The sequence below is a fragment of the Geotrypetes seraphini genome, chromosome 3, assembly GCF_902459505.1.
Source record: "Geotrypetes seraphini chromosome 3, aGeoSer1.1, whole genome shotgun sequence".
NCBI lineage: Eukaryota > Metazoa > Chordata > Amphibia > Gymnophiona > Dermophiidae > Geotrypetes > Geotrypetes seraphini.
The window spans coordinates 47,667,943-47,691,225 of record NC_047086.1 but is presented as its reverse complement, the minus strand read 5'-3'; the positions used below and the strand labels follow the sequence as shown (position 1 = coordinate 47,691,225).

Sequence of the window (23,283 nt, the reverse complement as noted above, 5' to 3'; positions counted from 1 at the left end):
GCAACTTCACGAATGGACTCTCCATTCCTCGCCTCTTCATCACATTTTTTCACAGTGGGGAACGCCTCAGATAGACCTCTTTGCAGCTCCCCACAACTACAAACTACCTCAGTTCTGCTCCAGGATATACTCTCCTCATCGCCTCGAGGCAGATGCTTTTCTTCTGGAATGGATGAATCTCTTCCTGTATGCATTCCCTCCATTCCCTCTCATTCTCAAGACTCTGGTCAAGTTGAAGAACGATCATGCCACCATGATTCTGATTGCTCCTCGGTGGCCGAGACAACCTTGGTACTCCCTTCTACTTCAACTCAGCAGCAGGGAGCCATACTTTCTACCAGTTTTTCCTGCTTACACAGAGTCAGGAATCTCTGCTTCATCCCAACCTGCAGTCTCTACACCTGACAACTTGGTACCTCTCAACATGACTCCTCTTCAGTTTTCTTAACCTATCAGAGACATTTTAGAGGCTTCTAGGAAGCCTACCACTAGACAATGCTAGATTTTCTACGTGTTGTTTTTTTCATGATAAGAAGCCTCAACATTCCTCCTTATCTTCTGTTTTGGATTACCTTTTGCACTTATCTACTTCTGGCCTCTAGTCTACATCGATCCGAGTCCATCTCAGTGCAATTGCGGCTTTCCATCAACCTATTGAAGGGAAACCCCTCTCTGCTCATCTGGTGGTTTCCAGATTCATGAAAGGACTTTTCAGTGTCAAACCTCCTCTCAAACCACCTCCTGTGGTTTGGGACCTCAATTGATGAAGCCTCTATTTGAACCAATGTCTACGGCTCATCTGAAGTATCTTACTTGGAAAGTGGTGTTTCTCATTGCCCTCACGTCTGCTCGAAGAGTCAGTGAGCTGCAAGCTTTAGTTGCTGATCCACCTTTCACTGTGTTCCATCATGACAAGGTGGTCCTCCCTAAGGTGGTTTCAGAATTTCATCTCAACCCAATCCATTGTTCTTCCAGTGTTCTTTCCAAAGTCTCATTCTCATCCTGGAAAATCAACTCTTCATACTCTGGACTGTAAACGTGCTTTGGCCTTCTATTTGGAACGCACCAAACCACACAGAACTGCTCCTCAACTTTTTGTCTCCTTCGATCCAAACAAGTTGGGACATCTGATCTCTAAGCATACCATCTCCAACTGGATGGCTGCTTGTATCTCATTCTGCTATGCCCAGGCTGGATTACCCCTACACAGTAGAGTCACAGCCCATAAAGTCAGAGCAATGGCAGCTTCAGTAGCTTTCCTCAGATCTACACCTATTGAGGAAATTTGCAAGGCTGCTACTTGGTCCTCAGTTCATACTTTCACTTCTCACTATTGTCTGGATGTTTTCTCCAGATGGGATGGCCAGTTTAGCCAGACAGTATTACAAAATTTATTTTCCTAAATTGCCAACACTCTCATCATCCCATTCTGGTTAGCTTGGAGGTCACCCATATGTGAGAATAGGCTGCCTGCTTGTTACTTACAGTAACAGGTGTTATCCAGGGACAGCAGGCAGCTATTCTCACAACTCACCCACCTTCCCTGGTTGGCTTTTCTGCTAGCTATCTGAACTGAGGAGACGCGCCCTATGCTGGGCGGGAAGGCACTCGAAACTTCTAGTTTCTACAAGCAAGTCTGCTTGCGAGGCTTCCGCATCCGGGCACCGTCTATGACATCACCCATATGTGAGAATAGCTGCCTGCTGTCCCTGGAATAACACCTGTTACGGTAAGTAACTCTGCTTTACTGCTGCTAGACTTTTATTGGCAGCCCTTTGGAAACAATCTTTTCCCCCAGGTTGGACTCACCTGTTGTGTAAAGTGGACTTTATTTTTCGTATGTCTAAATTGATTGCTTTGCTACATACTTGTCTTACTCCCTTTCTTAAGGTGTGGGATCCCTATATTAGATGGTATGAAAGTACCTCATGACCTCTGGTTAGTTTTATCTTTGTTAGTTGCAACCATTTTGTATTGCTCTTATTTGCATTATTGACCCTGGGGTGGGGGAGGGAAGGGTGGCTTGGTTTTATTGGCATTGTTCTTGTGCATTGTACTGAAGAGTTCTGGTACAACATTTTGTGTTATTGAGATTCGGGGGGGGGGGGGAGAGAGAGAGGGATTGTTTAATGTGGATCTTTGCTTTTGTATTTGTTATACCTCTGAGGCTTTGTATTTTTCTGAACATTTCAAATAAATATTATTTACTGAAAATTTCAAATAAATATTATTAAAAAAAAAAAAAAAGATTTATAGCCCACTGCATCCACAGTTCTGTGCGGGTTACATAAGGATACAAATAATAATAGGATTATAACAATCAAACAATTTATATATATTGTATTAAAGGCACAATAAACTTCCCTCTCTGTCCGAATAGGCTCACAATCTAAACTACAGTGCCTGAGGAAGAAAGAATATGAAATTTATAATATAGGGTATAGAATATAAAATAAAAGAAGTAAAACAGAATGGCAAAAAGTAGACATGACATAAAATAATCAAATAAAAGATAAAATAAAAATACTTGGACATTGTCTTTCTTATTAGGCTGATTCTTATGACAAAGATTTCCATCCCTTGTTGATTAGATCTATATCTTATAAACATTACAGAAAGCTTTTGAAGACTTTTCTTTTCTCCAAATTTTTGGCTAGCTAAACTTCTTTGCATTACATTATTTCTGTTTTTTCTCATAGCATAATCTTTTGTTAACCGCATTGAACTAATAGTTATATGGTCTTGAAATCTGCTATTATGTTATGTTATAAAAATAAATCGAAATGTCCGTTTAGTCCAATAGTGCACCGCATCCATTTCCATTCTGTGCAAGGCTGACAAATCGATGTCAGAGGCAACTCAACCAGGCAGGGCCACACATAATGGCCATCGGCTGCAATCCAAAACAAGGGCCCGAAGAGAAACAGCGGACCCTACCCTGGCACCAACAATAGTCGACTTTCATTTCAGCTCCAAATCTATCGACATCAGACCAGACCGATGGGCCTCCACCGCAGCATCGGAACCCCAGGCATCAGATCAGACCAGTGGGCCAACGCCAAGGCAAATCTCCACCCCAGCATGAAGGGCAGGGCCCAACATCATGCCTTTCGTCAAAGCAGCAGGAGAGAACCCCCCACACCTCGCACCAGACACACCACTTGAGCGGAGATAGACTCAACCCTCCGATGGACGCTAACACAGCGGCAGGCAGATGGAAGGTTTTCCGTTAACGGCCAAACAAGGAAGGACCCGCCAAAAGGAATGATGACATTCCTCCAATTCAGACCAAGTAAAAACAAACAAAAACAACTAAAATAACAAACAACTGAATAAAAGGAAGCAAAAATAACAACAACAAAAAACCCCAAACAAAAGGGTGAGAGGCACCCCGATCCATGACCTAGCCATGTGCCATCTTAAAAAAACAACAACCAAAACACACACAGAAAGCTCTCTCAAAGCACAGAACTATGTTTAAAGCCCTGAACATACATGAATCAGTCTCCAGTGTCCCCTCAGTTTTGTTTTTGTGTTTTCATTCTGCTAAAGGAATGCTTCCCCAAAATGTTATTGATGTTTAACCTCGTTATCCCAGGACAAGCAGGCAGCATATTCTTGACTGATGGGTGACGGCACCGACGGAGCCCCGGTACGGACAATTTTAGAGTGATTGCACTCTAAGAACTTGGAAAGTTCTAGTAGGCCGCACCGCGCACGTGCCTTCCCGTCCGACAGAGGCGCGCGGTCCCCAGTTTCTTAGTTTCCGCGGAGCTAAGAAGACGCGTTTTTCAACGGCCGTTGAAATTTTTTCTCTACGCCTTCCCGCTCGCGTAAACCCTTTTGGCTCTATTGCCTTTTTTTCTTTTCTTTTATTTTTGTTAAAAAAAAAAAAAAAAAACCTTATTTTTTTCTTCAATTCGGTTTTTCCCCGGCGGGGCCTACTGCCACCATCGAGGCCTCGGCCTTTGATTTGGCGGAAGCCGTTTTTACTTTCATGCCCCCTCAGCCAGGTTTTAAAAAGTGCCAGCGGTGTGCTTGGCCTATATCTCTCATGGACCCGCACAACTGGTGCCTACAGTGTTTGGGTCCTGAGCATCAGGCTTCCACCTGCACCCGCTGTGCCACGTTGAAAAAACGTACTTTGAAAAATCGCCAGATACAACAGCGATTACTTTTCGGTGCCGATATGTCCGATCCCGTACCATCGACACCGGCATCGGCACCTTCACAGTCGGCACCTACTTCTTCGACGCCGCGTGATACCACACCGGCGTCGCATCCAGGTAAGCCGGCTAAGAAGCCTTCCCCGCTGGAGCGTCCTCCGGTCTCTATTTCAGCGAGCCCAGTCCTGCCAACCGTGAAACGCCAGCGGAAGCGCTCCGCCCCGATTGAAGTGAGTCCTTCGACCTCGGGCTCTTCATCTTTGGGACGTCGAGCGGCACCACAGGTACCGCAAAAGAAAAAGGCGGTACCGGTGCCTTCTTTGGATGAGCGTATTGCCGCCGTCCTCCAAGTGCAGCTAAAGGAGCAGTTACAACAACTCCTTCCTGCTCTATTGGCACCGAACCTTCCGGTGCCGGTCCGGTCTGAACCAACCCCTATTTGCAGCATCCACTTCAGTACCGGTCCACTCGGCCTCATCGACATCGATGCCTGTTCTTGCTCCGGAACCGAGAGCCCAGCATCAGTCGGTACAGACTTCGGCACCGGTGCAACCGGTAACGTCTCCCGGTACCATATCGATGAGGTCGGGTAAGTTGGTGCGCAAATCCCGGCACTTGGAACCATCCACCCCAGAGTCCCGAGACCGTAGTTCCCATATCAGGGACCCTGATCTGTGGGGTGACTCTGAAGAGCCCTTTCTGTCTGAGGGTGAATGTTCCTCAGATGAGGATGAGCCTGCTGTGCCTGACCCATCCTCTCAACATGAATCCACATCTTTCACTTCTTTTTTGAAAGACATGTGTGACTCTCTATCCATTCCTTTGGAGGCTGAATCTAAAAAGTCTAAAGCCTTTTTAGATGCCCTTGACTTTGATCAGCCTCCAAAGGAATTTTTGAAACTCCCTCTTCATGACACCTTGAGGGAAACTTTCTACAAGAATCTGGAAACTCCTTTAACGATTCCAGGAGCTCCCCGTAAGTTAGATTCATTGTATAAAGTAATTCCTATTCCTGGTTTCGATAAGCCCCAGCTTCCGCATGAATCTCTGCTTGTGGAATCTACTCTTAAAAAGTCCACAGGGGCTAGTGTCTATGCTTCTGTACCTCCTGGCAGAGAGGGCAAAGCCATGGATAAATTTGGTAAGAGGCTCTACCAAAATGCAATGTTGGCTAACAGATCTGGTAACTATGCTTTTCATTTTTCGTTTTATCTTAAGCATCTTCTTACCACCATGGCTTCATTTGAAAAGTACCTTCCTCAGCGCAAACAGCAAGTTTTTCATCACTGCTCGTCTTCTCTGTTTCAACTACGTAAGTTCATGGTTCGGTCAATTTATGACACTTTCGAACTTACCTCCAGAGCAACTGCGATGTCTGTGGCCATGCGTCGCCTTGCCTGGCTTCGAGTATCCGAGCTCGATGTTAATCATCAAGATCGGTTAGCCAATGCCCCATGCCTGGGGGATGAGCTCTTTGGGGAATCCATGGACTCGACCACTCAAAAGCTTTCTGCCCACGAAACACGCTGGGATACCCTGCTCAAGACTAAGAAAAAGCCTCCTCAGACTCGGCCTTTCAGACAGCAATCGGCTTATCAACGACGCTATGCAGCTCGCCCATTGCCAGCAGCTCCCCAGCAACCCAGGCGTCAACGTCAACAGCAACGTCAGCCTCCCAGGCCACAGCAGCAGCAACCTGTGAAGCCACCTCCACAACAAAAATCGACACAGCCCTTTTGACTGCATTCTCCAAAGCATAGCCAGTGTTCCAATTTCTACCCACCTACCTCAACCTATAGGTGGTCGTCTCTCTCTTTTCCTCAGCCGATGGGAGGTTATCACTTCGGACCAATGGGTCCTCAACATCATCCACCATGGCTACTCTCTCAACTTTCAGACCCTTCCAGCTCAAAGCCTGCCAAAAGAGTCTGCTTTGAACACTCCTCAGTCTGCCCTCCTTCTTCAGGAGGTTCAATCCCTCCTCCTTCTAAACGCTATAGAGGAAGTTCCTCTAGATCAGCAGGGACAGGGATTCTACTCCCGTTACTTTCTAGTTCCCAAAAAAACAGGAGATCTCAGACCAATCCTAGATCTTCGCAATCTCAACAAATGTTTAGTCAAGGAAAAATTCAAGATGCTTTCTCTGGCCACTCTTTACCCTCTTCTCAATCTAGACGACTGGCTATGCTCCCTCGATCTCAAAGAAGCATACACTCACATACCGGTCAATCTGACCTCCAGACAGTATCTCCGCTTCATGATCAATCGCTGTCATTATCAATACAAGGTGCTACCATTCGGTCTTGCCTCCTCTCCAAGGGTGTTCACCAAATGTCTCATTGTGGTGGCTGCCTTTCTACGCTCTCACCACCTTCAAGTCTTTCCTTATCTGGACGATTGGTTAATCAAGGCCAATTCATCTCAAACAGTGCTTCTGGCCACCAACCAAACCATCCTGTTTCTACAACTTCTGGGGTTTGAGATCAATCTACCCAAATCTCATCTCATCCCCACTCAGAGACTTCAATTCATTGGAGCGGTACTGGACACAGTCCTCATGAGAGCATTCCTGCCATCCAACCGTCTTCAAACTCTTCAATCTCTATGTCAGCAGGTGCTTCCACAACGTTCCATCTCTGCCAAGCAAATGATGATACTCTTGGGTCACATGGCCTCCACAGTTCATGTCACCCCACTTGCACGCCTTCACCTGCGCAGTCCTCAATGGACCCTTGCTACTCAGTGGTCCCAAGCGACGGATCCTTGCTCACGACACATATCTGTGACATCATCTCTTCGTCAGTCTCTACAATGGTGGTTGATATCCTCAAATCTCTCCAGAGGTCTTCTGTTTCATCTACCTCCTCATCAACTTGTCATTACCACCGACGCCTCCCCTTATGCCTGGGGAGCTCATTTGAACGAATTCCAAACTCAAGGGCTTTGGACAGCCCAGGAAATGAAACATCACATCAATTTCCTGGAACTCAGAGCGATGTTTTATGCCCTCAAAGCCTTCCAAAATCTTCTCTTTCCTCAGGTCCTCCTGCTGTGCACAGACAATCAAGTTGCGATGTACTACATCAACAAGCAGGGTGGGACAGGCTCTCGCCTCTTGTGCCAGGAAGCCCAGAAGATTTGGGCTTGGGCCACAGATCACCAACTATTCCTGAAAGCTATCTACATTCAGGGAGAACAGAATTCCTTAGCGGACAAGCTCAGCAGAATTCTCCAACCTCACGAGTGGACACTCGATCCTGTAACTCTACAGTCCATCTTCGCTCAGTGGGGCACTCCTCAGATAGACCTCTTTGCAGCTCCTCACAATCACCAGCTGCCCCTATTCTGCTCCAGACTCTACTCTCCTCACCGTCTGGCAGCGGACGCTTTCCTTCTGGATTGGTCCATTCTGTTCCTGTATGCTTTCCCTCCTCTGCCGCTCATGTTACGAACCTTGTTCAAGCTCAAGAGGGAACGAGCCACCATGATTCTGATTGCTCCACGGTGGCCCAGACAACATTGGTTCTCCCTTCTACTTCAACTCAGTTCCAGAGAACCCTTTCTGCTTCCACTATTTCCTTCTCTGCTTACGCAGCATCAAGAGACCCTTCTACATCCCAACCTCCAGTCTCTACACCTGACAGCTTGGTATCTCTCGGGCTGACTTCATATGATTCTCTTCTGTCTCAGCCCGTTCGTTCTATTCTGGATGCTTCCAGGAAACCAGCCACTCTGCAATGTTATCATCAGAAGTGGACATGGTTTTCTTCTTGGTGTCTTCTTCATCATCATAATCCCATGTCCCTTGCAGTGGAGACATTGTTGGATTATCTACTTTCTCTGTCTGACTCTGGCCTCAAATCTACATCCATCAGAGTCCATCTCAGTGCTATTGCTGCTTTTCATGAGCCAGTCCATGGAAAACTCCTTTCAGCTCATCCCCTGGTCACCAGATTCATGCGAGGTCTTTTCAATGTAAAACCACCTCTTAAAGCACCTCCTGTGATCTGTGATCTTAATGTGGTTCTCTCCGCTTTAATGAAGCCTCCATTTGAACCTTTGGCTACTGCCACTTTCAAGTTTCTCACTTGGAAGGTACTTTTCCTTATTGCGCTCACCTCTGCCAGGAGGGTCAGTGAGCTCCATGCACTAGTTTCTGACCCACCTTTCACAGTCTTTCATCATGATAAGGTAGTTCTACGTACACATCCAAAGTTTCTCCCTAAAGTTGTCTCTGAGTTCCATCTCAACAAATCCATTGTTCTGTCTGTCTTCTTTCCGAAACCTCACTCTCATTCTGGAGAACAGGCTCTGCATACTTTGGACTGTAAGAGGGCTCTAGCTTACTATTTAGAGCGTACGAAACCCCACAGATCAGCTCCCCAACTCTTTCTGTCCTTTGATCCGAATAAATTGGGACGTCCTGTTTCTAAACGTACGTTGTCTAATTGGCTGGCAGCGTGCATTTCATTCTGTTATGCTCAGACCGGACTGACACTGGAAGGTTCTGTCACGGCCCATAGAGTCCGAGCTATGGCAGCATCTGTAGCTTTCCTCCGTTCCACTCCTATTGAGGAAATCTGCAAGGCTGCCACTTGGTCCTCAGTTCATACTTTTACATCTCATTATTGTCTGGATGCATTCTCCAGACGGGATGGACACTTCGGCCAATCTGTTTTGCAAAATTTGTTTTCCTAATGGCCAACCTTCCCTCCATCCCTCTTTTTGTTAGCTTGGAGGTCACCCATCAGTCAAGAATATGCTGCCTGCTTGTCCTGGGATAAAGCACAGTTACTTACCGTAACAGGTGTTATCCAGGGACAGCAGGCAGATATTCTTGCGTCCCACCCACCTCCCCGGGTTGGCTTCTTAGCTGGCTTATCCTAACTGGGGACCGCGCGCCTCTGTCGGGCGGGAAGGCACTCGCGCATGCGCGGTGCGGCCTACTAGAACTTTCCAAGTTCTTAGAGTGCAATCACTCTAAAATTGTCCGTACCGGGGCTCCGTCGGTGCCGTCACCCATCAGTCAAGAATATCTGCCTGCTGTCCCTGGATAACACCTGTTACGGTAAGTAACTGTGCTTTATTTTCCAATGTTGTTTTTCATCATATAAAAGAAGAGAATAGGGTTATATTTTTAAGTCATCATTTTCTTTGTTTTGGTTCCTGGCAACATCTCAACCAATGTTAGGATTCTGGGAGAAAACTTCAATACCTACTCCTAAATGTATGATCTGCTTTGGCTCTGATACAGCTAAGCTGATTACATATTTTAAACTGCACTTTGAGGCTCTTACTGATGCTAAACTACATAAACACCTGTGGAAACAATTCATTTATATTTAAAGATATCTCAAGGATGTTCCATAACTTTTTTTTTTTTTTTAAACCTGATCAAATGTAACTGGTATAAAGGCAACCAATTTAACAGATACCATATTCCACAGAATATTCTAAAACCCTGACTGATATGATAAACTAGTTACTGTTATTTAGCATATGTCCTTCAACTTAAATTTGTTTTATGATAGATACATTATTGATTTGTGTTAATGAAATAATAAAATACAATATCTCTTAAGAATACAGTGTAGAAAGATTAGAGCTAATCATATAATGAAGCCAATAGATTTTTCTTGTATAAATCCTTTTCCAAAATTTTCAAAGCAATACAACTCGACACTAAAACAGTAATTATAACTAAAGCTCAAAGGGTGCAGAGCAGAACTAGGATGGTTCACTTAACAATTTGGGGGCCAAAAAATTATATTAAAGCTTTGATGTCTCCTTAGTAAGGCCAATACACAATTCTTCTTTTGCCAGACACTGTGACATAATATAGAACCCTGCAAAAAGACATTCAGAGCCTAACCATGCCATAACAGCAGTACTGTAGCTCCCAAGATTGAAACAACAAACTTACCTATGAAAAACCAATATGCCACTTATTGATAAAACAGAACAAGCAGGACTGCTACAGATCCTATATAGTAAGTACATGCCAGCAGAATACTACCTCTCAGGTACAAAAATAAATACAGACCCTCAGCAAATAAGGGATAAGGGATCACAAATTAGAGATATGAAAGCAAAAATTGAACTGAAAATCCCAAGAAGTCAGACCTTTGTACGCAGTGCTGCACTGGAGAAATAGAAACTGAAATACATGTACTGAGGAAAGTAGAAAGACATCATAGAAGCACTTTTCCAAAAGCTGACAAACCGTATTTTCTCTAAAACTTGCCCACCTCCAGTAATTATAAGATCTATGTCTATTATGTATGTTTGTTATTTGAAAACCACTGAGATTCCAGGTGGTATATAAATTTTTTAAATAAGTAATCACCCACCCCCTGCTTCAGGACCCCAAAACACCATAACATTTGGTTTTAAAATCAAATCAAAATTCTCTTAATAATTGCCCCCCCACTTGACATTGCTCTTCTCCACTCTCCATTTCCCCCCAAGACGACATAGATCTCTCTTCTTACCTGATCTTGAGCTTATGTGCTGGGCTGGTGCAGTGTCTTGAGGATTTGCACATGCTGAAAACTTTGAGCATGTATGCATGCTTGGGGCTTTGAGTATGTGCAGATACTCAAAGCCTCACACCAGCCTACCTTGCACCATAACATCAAGACAAGCTAAGAAAGGAAGTGGGGGCACTGGAGGAAGGGGGAGTGCAAGGCCAATTACTACAGGATGGAAAACAGAATTGGTAGTCATTGTTGGGGGCAGGTTGAAGAAGAGAATTGGTTATCACAGGGAGGGAAGCCAGAGAAGATAAATAATACCTCCATTAATCTCCCACTCTAGACTTCAGAAGACCTGGTATTTTTAATAATTTCCCAATTAAATAAATTTTTGTAAACCACCTAGGAATTAAGACAGTATAGAATTTTTTAAATAACTAAATATTTTATTGTCCTTTTTTGTCTGGCCATTTTATTGTTCGCTTATGTTGGTCTTGTCTCTCTCCTGCTTTTCTCTGTTTTTGTAGAGAGTATGATGCGGTGGTTAGAGCTACAGCCTCAGCACCCTGAGGTTGTGGGTTCAAAGTCAGTGCTGCTCCCTTTGACCCTGGGCAAGTCACTTAATCCTCCACTGCCCCACCTACATCAGATAGATTGTGAGCCCTCAGGGACAGATAGGGGAAATGCTTGAAGTACCTGTATGTAAACTGCTTTGAATGTGATTGTATAGTGGTATACAAGTCCCAATCCCTCTCACCCCCCTTTTTCCTCTTATAGAGGAGTGTGTGATATAGTTGCTAGAGGCACATTAATATATTAAGGACACAAGAAGTATGATTAATCTTTTGGAGGCTTTAACTAATGTTCTTATGAATGCTTATTTGGCTACTTTGGACATTTACAGCTTTGTACATGAATATCCTGTAGGATCAGTCCATTCAGGTCATCCGGTTCCACCTAACAGCTTCATCATTGTCCAACCAGAGAGTTGAATTTTTGATTACTCTTGCAAAAATTGCACTGAACAAGAATTATTTTATGTTCAACCAGTGATTTTATATGCAAGTGAAGGGCATGGCAATGGGAGCTACCATGACCCCCACCATAGCGTGTTTATATGTCAATGACTTTGAAAAAATTTTTTGTCACATCATCAATTTTTAATAGTGTGTACTATATGTGTGGAAATGATTCATCGACCATATATTTTTGGTGTGGACTCGGTCTGCGGACAGTTTTTAACATTTTGTACAGTGGCTAAATACATGTGATTCCAGTCTAAAATTCACAGCTACCATTCATCCTCATACTATATCATTTTTGGATATTAGTATCACATTAAAGGATACTGCATTTGATAACACAATATTTCGTAAGAGCACCGACCACAACAATCTGTTGTAATTTGATAGTTATCACCCAAGACATCTACGGGAGAATTTACCTGTGTGACAGTTTTTAAGATTATGAAGATTGCACCACAGTGAGTGAATATCGTGAGCAAGCACAGGATATGTGGGCAAGATTTGGAGAGGGGATACATGTGTTGTGGTGTTAAAAGGACTTACAAAAAAGTACTATATGCACAGTGGTCATTGTGGTTACAGAATTCTACCCCAGCATCAAAATCATCTCTAGCGTGTGTTTTACCATACTCAAATTGGGCTTTCCATATAAAGCAGATCATTAAGAAGCATTGGTATGTCCAGCAGCATCATGAAGTGTTTCGCAATGTGCCTTGGTTTGCATTCTCGAGGGGGAGAAATTTGAGAGAAATGCTTACTCGATCATACTATTTAGAGAGTTTACAGGAGCAAAATCGTAGATGGGGGACATGATATATGTAGACACTGTTCTGTTTGAAATCATGCCATTATTGCCAGGTCTATGGAGCATCCCCAGCGGCAGTGAGTATATAGATATACCACACCTGTAATATTGCAATCAGTTTTGTAGTATAACCAGAGTGCCCATATTCATTTTTGTATATTGGGCATACAACCCAGGCAGTTAAGATCAGACTTGTAGATCACCTTAGTAAAATTCGTTGAGGGGATGTTATGGCTCCACTTGTTCAACTCTGGCGGGAAAAGGCACATATTGAAGCTGACCTGAAATTTTTGATATTAGAGGCATCACGTTTATATCGAGGTGGGAACCTGCCAGTATTATGGAAGAAAGAGCAAAAATGGATTTACAATTGGCAGTTGGTGGTCCCATTGGGTCTTAATCTGGAAGTGGAATGGTGGGCCTTTTTACATTAATCTTAGTCAATTTTTATTTTTATTTCTGAACATTCAATTTGTGGCCGTGTTTTGATCTCAGCTGTTTCTGCTCTGTTGATGTCACTTCGGTTTGAATCGATATGAAGAAGGAGGAAGTTGGTATGCAAGGGTGGAAGGTTTGCAAGCTTTTGAAATGAGGTACCCACTAGAGCTCCATGAGTTGTAGATGAAAGGGCTTTTAAGTAAGCATTAATGAATTGAAGATTGTTATGTTTTTTAACAGACCACACGTATGTGAAGGAGTCAAAGTATGAGGGTCTTCTGAAGCAGCTCCGGTGAAATGCGTCAGGACCTAAGAAGTTGTTATACAAGATAAGTGTATTGTTTCACCATTTTGTAAATGCAAGAAGAGTTTTTGATTTGGGCATAGCAATTTGTGCAATGATTGAGAAGTAGTTGAGACAATACACGTGGGGCAGAACTCCACATTTGGTCTTTCAACAATACTTCAGATATTTATATACAGCTATATGGGGTTCGTTATAGTCACATGCTGAGTTTTTTTTTTTTTTTTTGCTATGATCAGAAAGCAGACAGATGGAAGCCTGGGACACAAGTATACAGAAAATCCACTCATACCAACCATCTGCATGCAGAGCCCCATCACCACCCAGCAACAAAAAGAGGAGTTCTATGTACACTAGTGAACAGAGCACTAAGAGTTTGCAACCCAAGCTGTCTTCAGAAAGAAAAGGACACTCTCCAGGATACATTTCTTGCTAATATCTACAGCTGAAGGGTTACCTCTCAAGCCCTAAAACGTTTATAGACAACTGGACCCATGAATTCAACAATGTCCAACAACCATTGGATGTCAATGCTGCGACAGAACAAAATGAAACTGCTCCCCTATGTCCAAGGAGTAACGGAGCTCATAGGAAAATTGCTAAAGAAAAATAACATCAAAACAGCCTACAGTGCACCACAGAAACTTGCATTCACACTCACCAATGTGAAAACCAGTTATTCTGCTCCAAACCCCTTAAGAGTATGAAATCCCATGCAGTTGCGACCAGTCTTACTGGATGTACTGTAGAGGAAAAGCTGCAAAAGCACAAGACACCACAAGCTGTGTGTAACAGAACAATCAGCTGTAGCCCTCTATGCCAATGCAACTTGTCACACAAATAGATTTAAGAACATAAATGTCTTGGAGAAAGAAGACCGTTAGTCAAGGAGAATCAAAGAGGCAATAGAAATGGCAAGACACCTCAATAACTTCAATGGAGATAAAGGGTTCTCCATAAAGAGAGCATGGCAACTGCTCATACAAAAGAAATTTAGCACAAAAACTATCCATCCTCAATCACCTCAAGCACCAGCCAACCAGGTTTGAGTTTTCCTCTTGTTGCTCCTATTTCTATTCTTAATGTACCCCTACAGTTAGTAAAAAATACAAAAATTTTGGGAGTAATTTTTGACACTAAACTTTCTTACCATGACCACATTAGTAACATTGTAAAAATCACCTTTTATAGGTTACGCAAAATTCGGTCCATTTCAAAATTTCTTTGTCCAAAATCAATTACAATTCTTATTCACTCCTTGGTGATGTCTAAAATTGATTATTGCAATTCCTTATTTAAAGGAATTGCACTATATGAAATTAAAAGATTACAAATCATACAAAATACAGCCATAAAATTAATAACCAATGCAAAAAAATATGATCATGTAACACCACTCCTCAAAGAGGCTCATTGGCTCCCTGTCAATTACAGAATTACTTATAAATTATGTTTAATTATCTTTAAAACTCTAACCAACAAAACCCCAGCATTTTTATATCGTTTTCTTGTTCCTTATTCTACAAAAAGAATATTACGTTCTAGTGAACAAAATCTGTTATCTGTCCCTTCGTTAAAAATTATCAATACAAGGAGACAATTTATTTTTTCATGTACTGCACCACAGACATGGAACGCTCTTCCTATTTTCTTACGAGAGGAAAAAGAACTTGGAAAATTTAAAACTGAACTCAAAACTTTCCTTTTTAAAGATGCTTTTACATTATAATTTTAGTTTTAGTATTACATTTTCTATATGAAACCTGTGTTAATTATTTCCTTATGTGTTTTCCATCAATGTTTCTTCTTTACTTTATGAATTGTATTTCTTCCCTTCTTTCCCGGTTATCAATGTTAATAATCATGAGTTCTTACCCATTATTTAATAATTGTATGTACTGTATTGTTTGTTCTTTTTTTATATTTACTAATTGTTAAATTTAAAGTGTACATCGCTTAGAATATTTGATTAAGCGATTTATCAAATCATCTAATAAACTTGAAACTTGACTAGTGCTGCCCGATTCAGGAAAAAAATTTTTGATTCGGTTTAGCTTTTTGAATTAATGATTCAATTTGATTTTCCTGCCCAATTGGGTGTTTTTTTCCAAACATCCTGGTGGGTTTATTTTATAGACTAAATATAATCAACCCAAGTGGTCTGAATATCATATACTCATATAAAAAGCATATACCACTTAATATGGGAAATACACTACCTAAGCAGCATAATCCTATTCAGGAAAGGAGGCCTCAGATTTCGGAGCATACGCGTAGTCCTGTCATGGACTGAACAGTTAGCGTAATGTTATAGCTCCATACTCCAGTCATAGGCCAAACAACTTGGACTTAAATTTTTTGAAACTTTTTCTAAAGTGAAGCTTAAATAATGTGATTTAAAAGTCCAATCCTATAAACTTTAAACGTATTCACAGTGCATTTCTCACTTAATAGGCAGCTAAATTACTTATCTCAAGCAGTGTTCATTGTTGCTTGAGCATCCCGTTCTTTATTTAGTGTGATTGCATGTGTAATGCCTGAGCCGACACGGCCAGCGTTTCGTGGATAACATTTTAAGTCCACTGCGTCAGGGCCAGTAGCCAAAAGACATTAAGGCATCTTCAAACTTGATGCCTTTATGTCTCCCCCCCTTGAAAGCCTGTGTCTCCCCCCCTTGAAGGCCTGTGTCTCCCCCCCCTTGAAGGCCTGTGTCTCCCCCCCCTTGAAGGCCTGTGTCTCCCCCCCCTTGAAGGCCTGTGTCTCCCCCCCCCTTGAAGGCCTGTGTCTCCCCCCCCCTTGAAGGCCTGTGTCTCCCCCCCCTTGAAGGCCTGTGTCTCCCCCCCCCCCCTTGAAGGCCTGTGTCTCCCCCCTCCTTGATGGCCTGTGTCTCCCCCCTCCTTGATGGCCTGTGTCTCCCCCCTCCTTGATGGCCTGTGTCTCCCCCCTCCTTGATGGCCTGTGTCTCCCCCCTCCTTGATGGCCTGTGTCTCCCCCCCCTCCTTGATGGCCTGTGTCTCCCCCCCCCTCCTTGATGGCCTGTGTCTCCCCCCCCCCCTTGATGGCCTGTGTCTCCCCCCTCCTTGATGGCCTGTGTCTCTTTCCTCCCCCCCCCCGCTTGAAGGCCTGTCTGTCCCCCCCCCAGCTTCCCCGCTCTTACCTTAGATAATACGGCAGCCTGCAGAGAGAATTGCAGGTGCTGTAGTGATCCTTGCAGGTTGCCATTGTCCTCAGAGGCACGTTCCCTCTGCCACAATCATGCCCCTGACATCAGAGGAGGGGCAGGACCACGGCAGAGGGAATGTGCTGCTGAGGACGATGGCAGCCTGCAAGGATCGCTACAGCACCGGCGATCTGCAGGCTGCCATATTATCGTAAGGTAAGAGCGGGAAAGCTGGAGGACCATATAAGCCTTCCCAAAAGACCCTCCCCCCTTCGTTGCCTAAAGCAGGAGTGGCAGTGGCGGCCAGCAAGAGGCAGCGCTGCTGCTCCTGCTTTAGGAAGGCATGGGGAGGAGGATCAGTCATTGAATAGGGAAGCCAATTTTTTTGAAAGCAAATCGATTAACCTGATTTGAATTGGTGAATCGATTTGAATTGGAAGTCGGGCAGCACTATTGAGGACCCATTATATATAAAGACAAACTGAAGACCTCACAGCAGACCCTGTAAAGAGCCACAGCGCGATGGCTGAAACATTTGTTCTATATACATATATGCGGTGAGTCCCGGACAATGAAAGATTAGGTTTCTTACCTTTGCTAATCTTCCTTCTTGTAAATCTCCTCTGGAGGCTAAACTCGAGGGTTCTTGTATGTCTGGTAGCTTCTACTGCAGGGCTACTAGAACCTGATCCCTCCCCTTTGGGCTACTTGTCTGAGAGTTTCCTGTCATGCTCAGTTAGTAGAAAAGTCAAGTAGATCTATGACAACAGGAAACAGAAGACAAGAAAGAGAGGGCGCGGGAACTCCCGCTACCAGTCAATTCTGATCAAGAAATTATTACACTAAAAACTACATCCAAAAAAGGCCACCTGTAATTAAACGCATAATGTAAACATTATAAATGCTAAACATAGGAAATTTATGGAACTTAGACACAGCCTGAAGATCAGAAGGGGCACCCCCTGGGAGCACCTCCAACCCTTAAACCTTACAAAGGGGAATACGCATGTAATTCTTAGTGAGGCTTGTCAAAGACAGAAATGTAGCTTACCAGTTACTGAAGAGGTGACCTGCGAATTGGACAAAACAGATGGACGGGAGTTACGTTACATTACATTAGTGATTTCTATTCCGCCATTACCTTGCGATTCAAGGCGGATTACATAAGAGTTGTCAGGAGGTTACAAGATAATTAGGTGGATTGCATAAGAATTGTCGAGAGCTTAAGGTGATACATGTTGGGTAATTGGAAACATTTTTGATTTGATAGGGATAGAAAGTGTGGTAGGTGGAGTTTGGGAAGGAGCTGGTTTTATGTATTTTTTGAAGAGTAGAGTTTTAGTTTCTTTTTTGATGGTTTTGTAGTCTGTGGTTGAAGACAGTAGATTAGTGATTTGTCTGTTTAGTTTTGCTGCTTTGGTGGCCATTAGGAGTTCTGCTTTGGTGGCCATTAGGAGTTCTCCTTCAGAGGAGATTTACAAGAAGGAAGATTAGCAGGGGTAAGAAACCTAATCTTTCATTCTTGTACAATGCCTCTGGAGGCTGAACTTGAGGGACGTATCAAAGCAGTCCCAAATTTCAGGGGGTCCCGATGAGTCTGCTGTGAGAACAGAAGCGCCAAAGGCTATATGACCCTTTCCAGGTCGTGATCAAAAAAGATTTTTATAGAATAAAAATGACTGGAAGGTAAACTCTTTACCCAAGGAAGGTTTTGTAGCCTTCCTTTCAGAGTTTCACATCTCTGAGTAATTTTATACAATATTTCTTGATCACCCTTCAAAGGCTTGTCTTATTTACATGGTCAGTTATATGTCTTTTGGACCTCCTGTTATTGGCTGAAAAATCTGTCAGCCTTCATGTTCTGAGAAGACACCATCAGATCGAAGGTAGGACGACCTCAGTGGCGCACTATGGTCTCGAATGCCAGCCCGGATAGGGACTATTCTTCCTGGTCCAGAGTCTGATGACTGAGAAACTCTGCCTGAATGTTGTTTACGCCGGCCACATGAGCCGCGGACAAGGCCATCAGATGTCGTTCACCCAAGCAAAGAGTAACAGCGTAACCAAGCCTCCAAGCCCAGCAGGGGACTCCTTGTACCCCCTTGACAGTTGACATAAGCAACAGCCGTCACATTGTCTGAGAACACACGGACAGCCTTCCGGCGGAGACACCCTTGAAAACTCAGTAGAGCTAACCAGATCGCTCGCAGCTCCTTTTGATTGATGGACCATCTGCTCTCCAGTGCCGTTCAGCGGCCCTGGACCGGGACTAACATGCAAACTGCACCCCAGCTGGATAGACTCTCATCCGTGGTCAGGATCACCCAGTCCATGACCCACAGAGGAAGCCATTTGTTCAGAGTGGCTGGGTTCAACCACTGCTGCATATCACTGCAAACCAAGGCAGCTTCACCCCCAGTGCATCTCTCAGGGGATTTCACCACATCAGAAGTGAAAACTGAAGAGGACGCAGGCGAGCTCTTCCCACGGAATTACATCTTTAGTTGCCACCATGAGACCCAACACCTGTAGGCACTGCCAGGATGTCGGGGCCAAGACCGCTAACATGTCCCGAATTGCACTCCTGCGTTTGTTTACTGGATTCTGGAAGAAATACCCGGTTCATACCCGTGTGGAACCGGATTCCCAGGTACTCCAAGTCCTGGGTTGGCTCGAGGTGATTCTCCAGATTAATCGTCCATTCGAGACATTCCAGCAAAGACACCACTTGGCGAACCACCAAGTAGCCATGCACCCACAAGGGAGCTCTGATCAGCCAGTCATCGAGGTACGTATGCACGAGCCCACCCAGAGATCGCAGATGGGCAGTCACCCCCAACATGATCTTGGTAAAAGATCTAGGTGCCGATGCCAAACCGAAAGGGAGCGCCGAACTGGAAATATCTCCCAATAACGTGAAACCCTAGGAACCTCCGATCTGGGAGTATCAGGATGTGAAGATATGCTTCTGTGAGATCCAAGGAAGTCAAAACTCCCCGGGTGTCACCGCTGATATGACAGAAAGCACTGTTTCCATCCGGCAGCGGCAATTCTTATGTTCTTAGCTCGCAAGAATGCGTTCACTGCTTTCAGGTCCAGAATTAGTCTGCAATCGTCAGAGTCCTTATCTGGCACGATGAAGTAAATTGAGTATCTCCCAGAGCCCAAGTCGTCCCTTGGGACAGGCTGTATGGCTTCCAGATCCAGTAACCAGCGCACCTTGCTGGCCATGTCTGGGTTTCTCTCGGGAGAGGATATGAAGAAGTCCGCCGCCAGCCGGAAGAATTGCAGTCGAAGACCGTCCTGAATACCTCTAGCCAAACAAGAGCAAACCTTTAAAAGGCAATTTGCTCAGTGCAGCCTTGGATGAAGAATCACTCGACCACTGGCGAATCCATAATTACATTACATTAGGGACTTCTATATTCTCCTAGCAGAAACTGAATAAGCTCCCAGCTTAGCAAAAACTTTCAAAATATCATAGTGAATCTGCCAAATAATTCACTCCAGAAACCAGGAAGTCGAGATTCCGGCGGACAACCTCCTTAGAATCCTGATGAAGTTTAGTATGACATACATGGGCCACAAAGGAAGTGGCCGCCGCAGTTCACATTTCTGTCGCAGCGGAATCAAAAAGATGCTTCATGAGAAAATCTAGTCTTCGGTCCTGGACATCCTTCAGAACAACCCTTCCATCTGAGGGCAAAGAGGTACGTTTAGTGACCTGAGCCACCGCTGAATCCACCTTTGGCGGGGCTAGGTGCTTGGAAAATTCTGATGCCATGATATACAATTTAGCCATGACCCTAGCGCATTTTAGGGGACCCTCCGGGGCCTCCCAAACCTCCAAGAGCTTTTCTGCCAGATTCACGTGATCCGAAAATGCAGCAGAAAGTGGGGGTTTAGAACTCATGACGGAACACTCTGCCTGAACCGTTGTCTGAATCCGCTAGGCTAGCCACGTCAGCAGAGCCCGCCGAAGAGCCGTGCGACAGCGACAGCATAGAAATTGATGCAGGCACTGAGGCAATAGCGGGAAGTTGCTGCTGGCTTTCCGGCGGACCAGCAAGGGAGCAGATTGACATGCTGGAATCCAAAGGCAGAACAGACTGCTGCACCGGAGTCTGAGGGAGACACGGGCATAGCCTGCTTTCTCATGAAAGCCTGATACATTATATCCACAAACTCCGGCGGAAAATAGTCCCCGGCAGCCAGAACCAATCTCCGGGCCTGATATTTAGAATGTTTTGAAGACTTATGAGGCTTTTCCCCAGAACTGTGCTTGCGTTTCACAAAAGTGCCCTCCTTACCCAATTTTGGCGTCCCGGACGCTGGAATCGCGTCTCTGGGGGAATCGGATGAAAGCAGGGCCTCTCTGCAGGAGGATAGTGTGGAATCTATGCACAGTTCATGCCCCTCGTGGTCCGCGGCGCACAGAATACACAGCTGTGAAAATGCAAGCCATCCACCATATTTACGGCATGAATCCATGCCATTCTGTCCTGAGGTGGCCACCTGTGAAGTTTGGAGCAAAAATGAAGCTTCTGAGTCCAAAAAATATAGTTTTAAAAAACTGAAAATCCTAGATGGCATCCAAGATTTTGCCTGAAAACACCCGTTTAAAAACGCAGGAAAACGTGAAAAACTACGATTTTAGGATTTTACAGTTGGGGGGTATCCAAGGCATGCAGGGAAACCACCCAAAACCCCAAATTGAGCACCCTCCAAAATTGGCAAACTCTGTGACTCACAGACATCACAGAGAGCTGTGCTGCAATGAAAGTCTATGGTAGTCTGCAATACACAGTACAAGCAAGATCAGTATCTCGGGAGTTGATTAAACTGGCTTTTTAAGGTCTTCTGACCCCCCTTTCCTGTCGCCTCAGATCACGACCACCAGGATCCCTCAGGGAAATCAGGGAAGACACGCGGTATGGTTCCAATCCCAGCGTACCTCCACCGAACCGCAGCAGCCTTCGCTCTACCCCATGGCAGATGAACCAGGGGAGAGATGGCTTCTGATCCCAGAGACCCGATCCAATCTGCAGGCTGTAGTTTAAGCTTACAGAGCACCTTCCAGAAGCAGACAAAATTTAAAATGTCTGCGATCTCCCTCCGAAGATCACTCGCACAGAATTGATCCGCAGCATGTGGGCAAACCTGCAAAATAAAAAAAGACTAGGAATTGAAACAAATCACAAGCAGAAGAGACTGATTTCAACCATGCAGAGAAGCTGCAGGTACAAAGCCGCGGGAGCGAACTGCTGGGCACGATGGACCTATGGTCTGACTCGGCAGAGGCGATGCTTATGTTCTTATGACAGGAAACTCTCAGGCAAGCCCAAAGGGGAGGGATTAAGTTTTAGTAGCCCTGCAGTAGAAGCTACCAGATATACAAGAACCCTCGAGTTCAGCCTCCAGAGGGATTGTACATGAATTGCAACAATCATGATGCCAGCCGTGGAAGCCTAAGATGAAAAGAACAAGCTGCATCCAAAAAGTCTATTTAACACGATGAGTGCATTGGTAGTGTTCTTGAGGTCAACCTCTATAGAGGAGATTGCAGAACTGCACTGTAGTCATCAGTCAACACGTTCACATCTCATTACTGTCTAGATCACAGGTGTCAAACTCAAGGCCCACGGTCTGAATCCGACCCACCTGGCTGTTTTATGTGGCCCATGGTCCGATGTCCCTAGTATTATCTTGTGGCCGGCTTCCTCCTCACAGCCGCTGTGTGCACAAAGCTTTGTGCATGCTGTGAGGAGGAGGGAGCTGACCACAAGATAACACCAAGGGCATTGGACCGTGGGCCGCATAAAACGGCCAGGTGAGAGCCAGCCAGAACTTAAGACACCCACCGGAGGGAGGCACCGCATGGAAGGAGACAAGGGTAGGGAGAGTGATTTTTATTTTCAATTTAGTGTTTGAGTTGTGTCAATTTTGAGAATTTTAATCTGCTGTCTATATTTTGCACTGCTCAGAAAGAAATACATTTGTTTTTTTTTTTTTGGTTGTAGGGTTTCTTTTTTATACATTAGTACTTTTAGTTTTTGGTCCCTTATTTGCATAGGGGTTATCTGTGTTCTGGTAGGAATGAATGTTGAGAAGCATACAGTGTGCTTTATGTAATTTAATTTTGTGGTTAACCATTATGTGTTAATAAGATTATATTGTGTGTGTATATATATGAAAAATGAATGGAAAAAATGGTGTTATAATTAGTACTATTATGGGGGTGGGGTCTGGCCCGCAACTTAGCCTGTATTTTGGATTTTGGCCCCTTAATTTGATCGAGTTTGACACCCCTGATCTAGAGCAAGATTCCCAATGTGACAGTTGGTTTGGTCAATCAGTCCTTCAGAATCTTATTTGGAGTATAGCACCAGCTCTTTCCTTCCCCCACCCCAGTCCCTTGTTTCTATTCCATGCCAGTTAAAACAAACAAACAATAAAAATGTAGAGAACAAAATGTTTTTAAAAATTGTTCTAGGCCTTAGTCTGTTGCAAGCCTAGGGAACTCCCTACCTAGAGATCTTATTCATTTAAATTCCTATTTTTCCTTTTGACATGTTCAAAATAAAAAAAAGTAATGCGGAATGTAGGGGATTTAGTAGTGTATTTAATAAAGTTTGGAGCCCATTGACTAAATTTGTGAAATTATTATGTTTTATTTATTTATTTATTTATTTTTGCACATTTACCTTTACAAATCCATGGGGGGAGGTGAGTTAGAGGGAGGGAAATAAATATTGATGGTTACATTTGGGTAAATTTATTCTCTTCACTTTATATTATATACTATGATATGTTATGTTACCATTAAATATAGGAATTCTGGAAAATTTTGAATGATATATATGTTACTGTACTGCTAATAGTGCAGTGTATGTAAAAATTATTGTTCTTTTA

The 23,283-nt window shown here is 44.1% G+C and overlaps 1 protein-coding gene across 11 annotated transcripts in view; it reads left to right on the top strand.

The window, feature by feature from the left end:
• SENP6 (SUMO specific peptidase 6) overlaps positions 1 to 23,283 on the top strand; it is a 373,212-nt gene that overhangs the window by 51,716 nt on the left and 298,213 nt on the right. Inside the window, exon 1 of one of the 11 annotated variants that reach the window (XM_033935425.1) lies at positions 13,157 to 14,254. The exons of the other annotated variants lie outside the window; for them this stretch is intronic. Coding sequence (XP_033791316.1) covers positions 14,123 to 14,254 — 132 coding nt within the window. The 5' untranslated portion in view covers positions 13,157 to 14,122. Of the gene's footprint in view, positions 1 to 13,156; positions 14,255 to 23,283 lie in introns of those variants that run through there. 11 annotated transcript variants of the gene reach the window in all.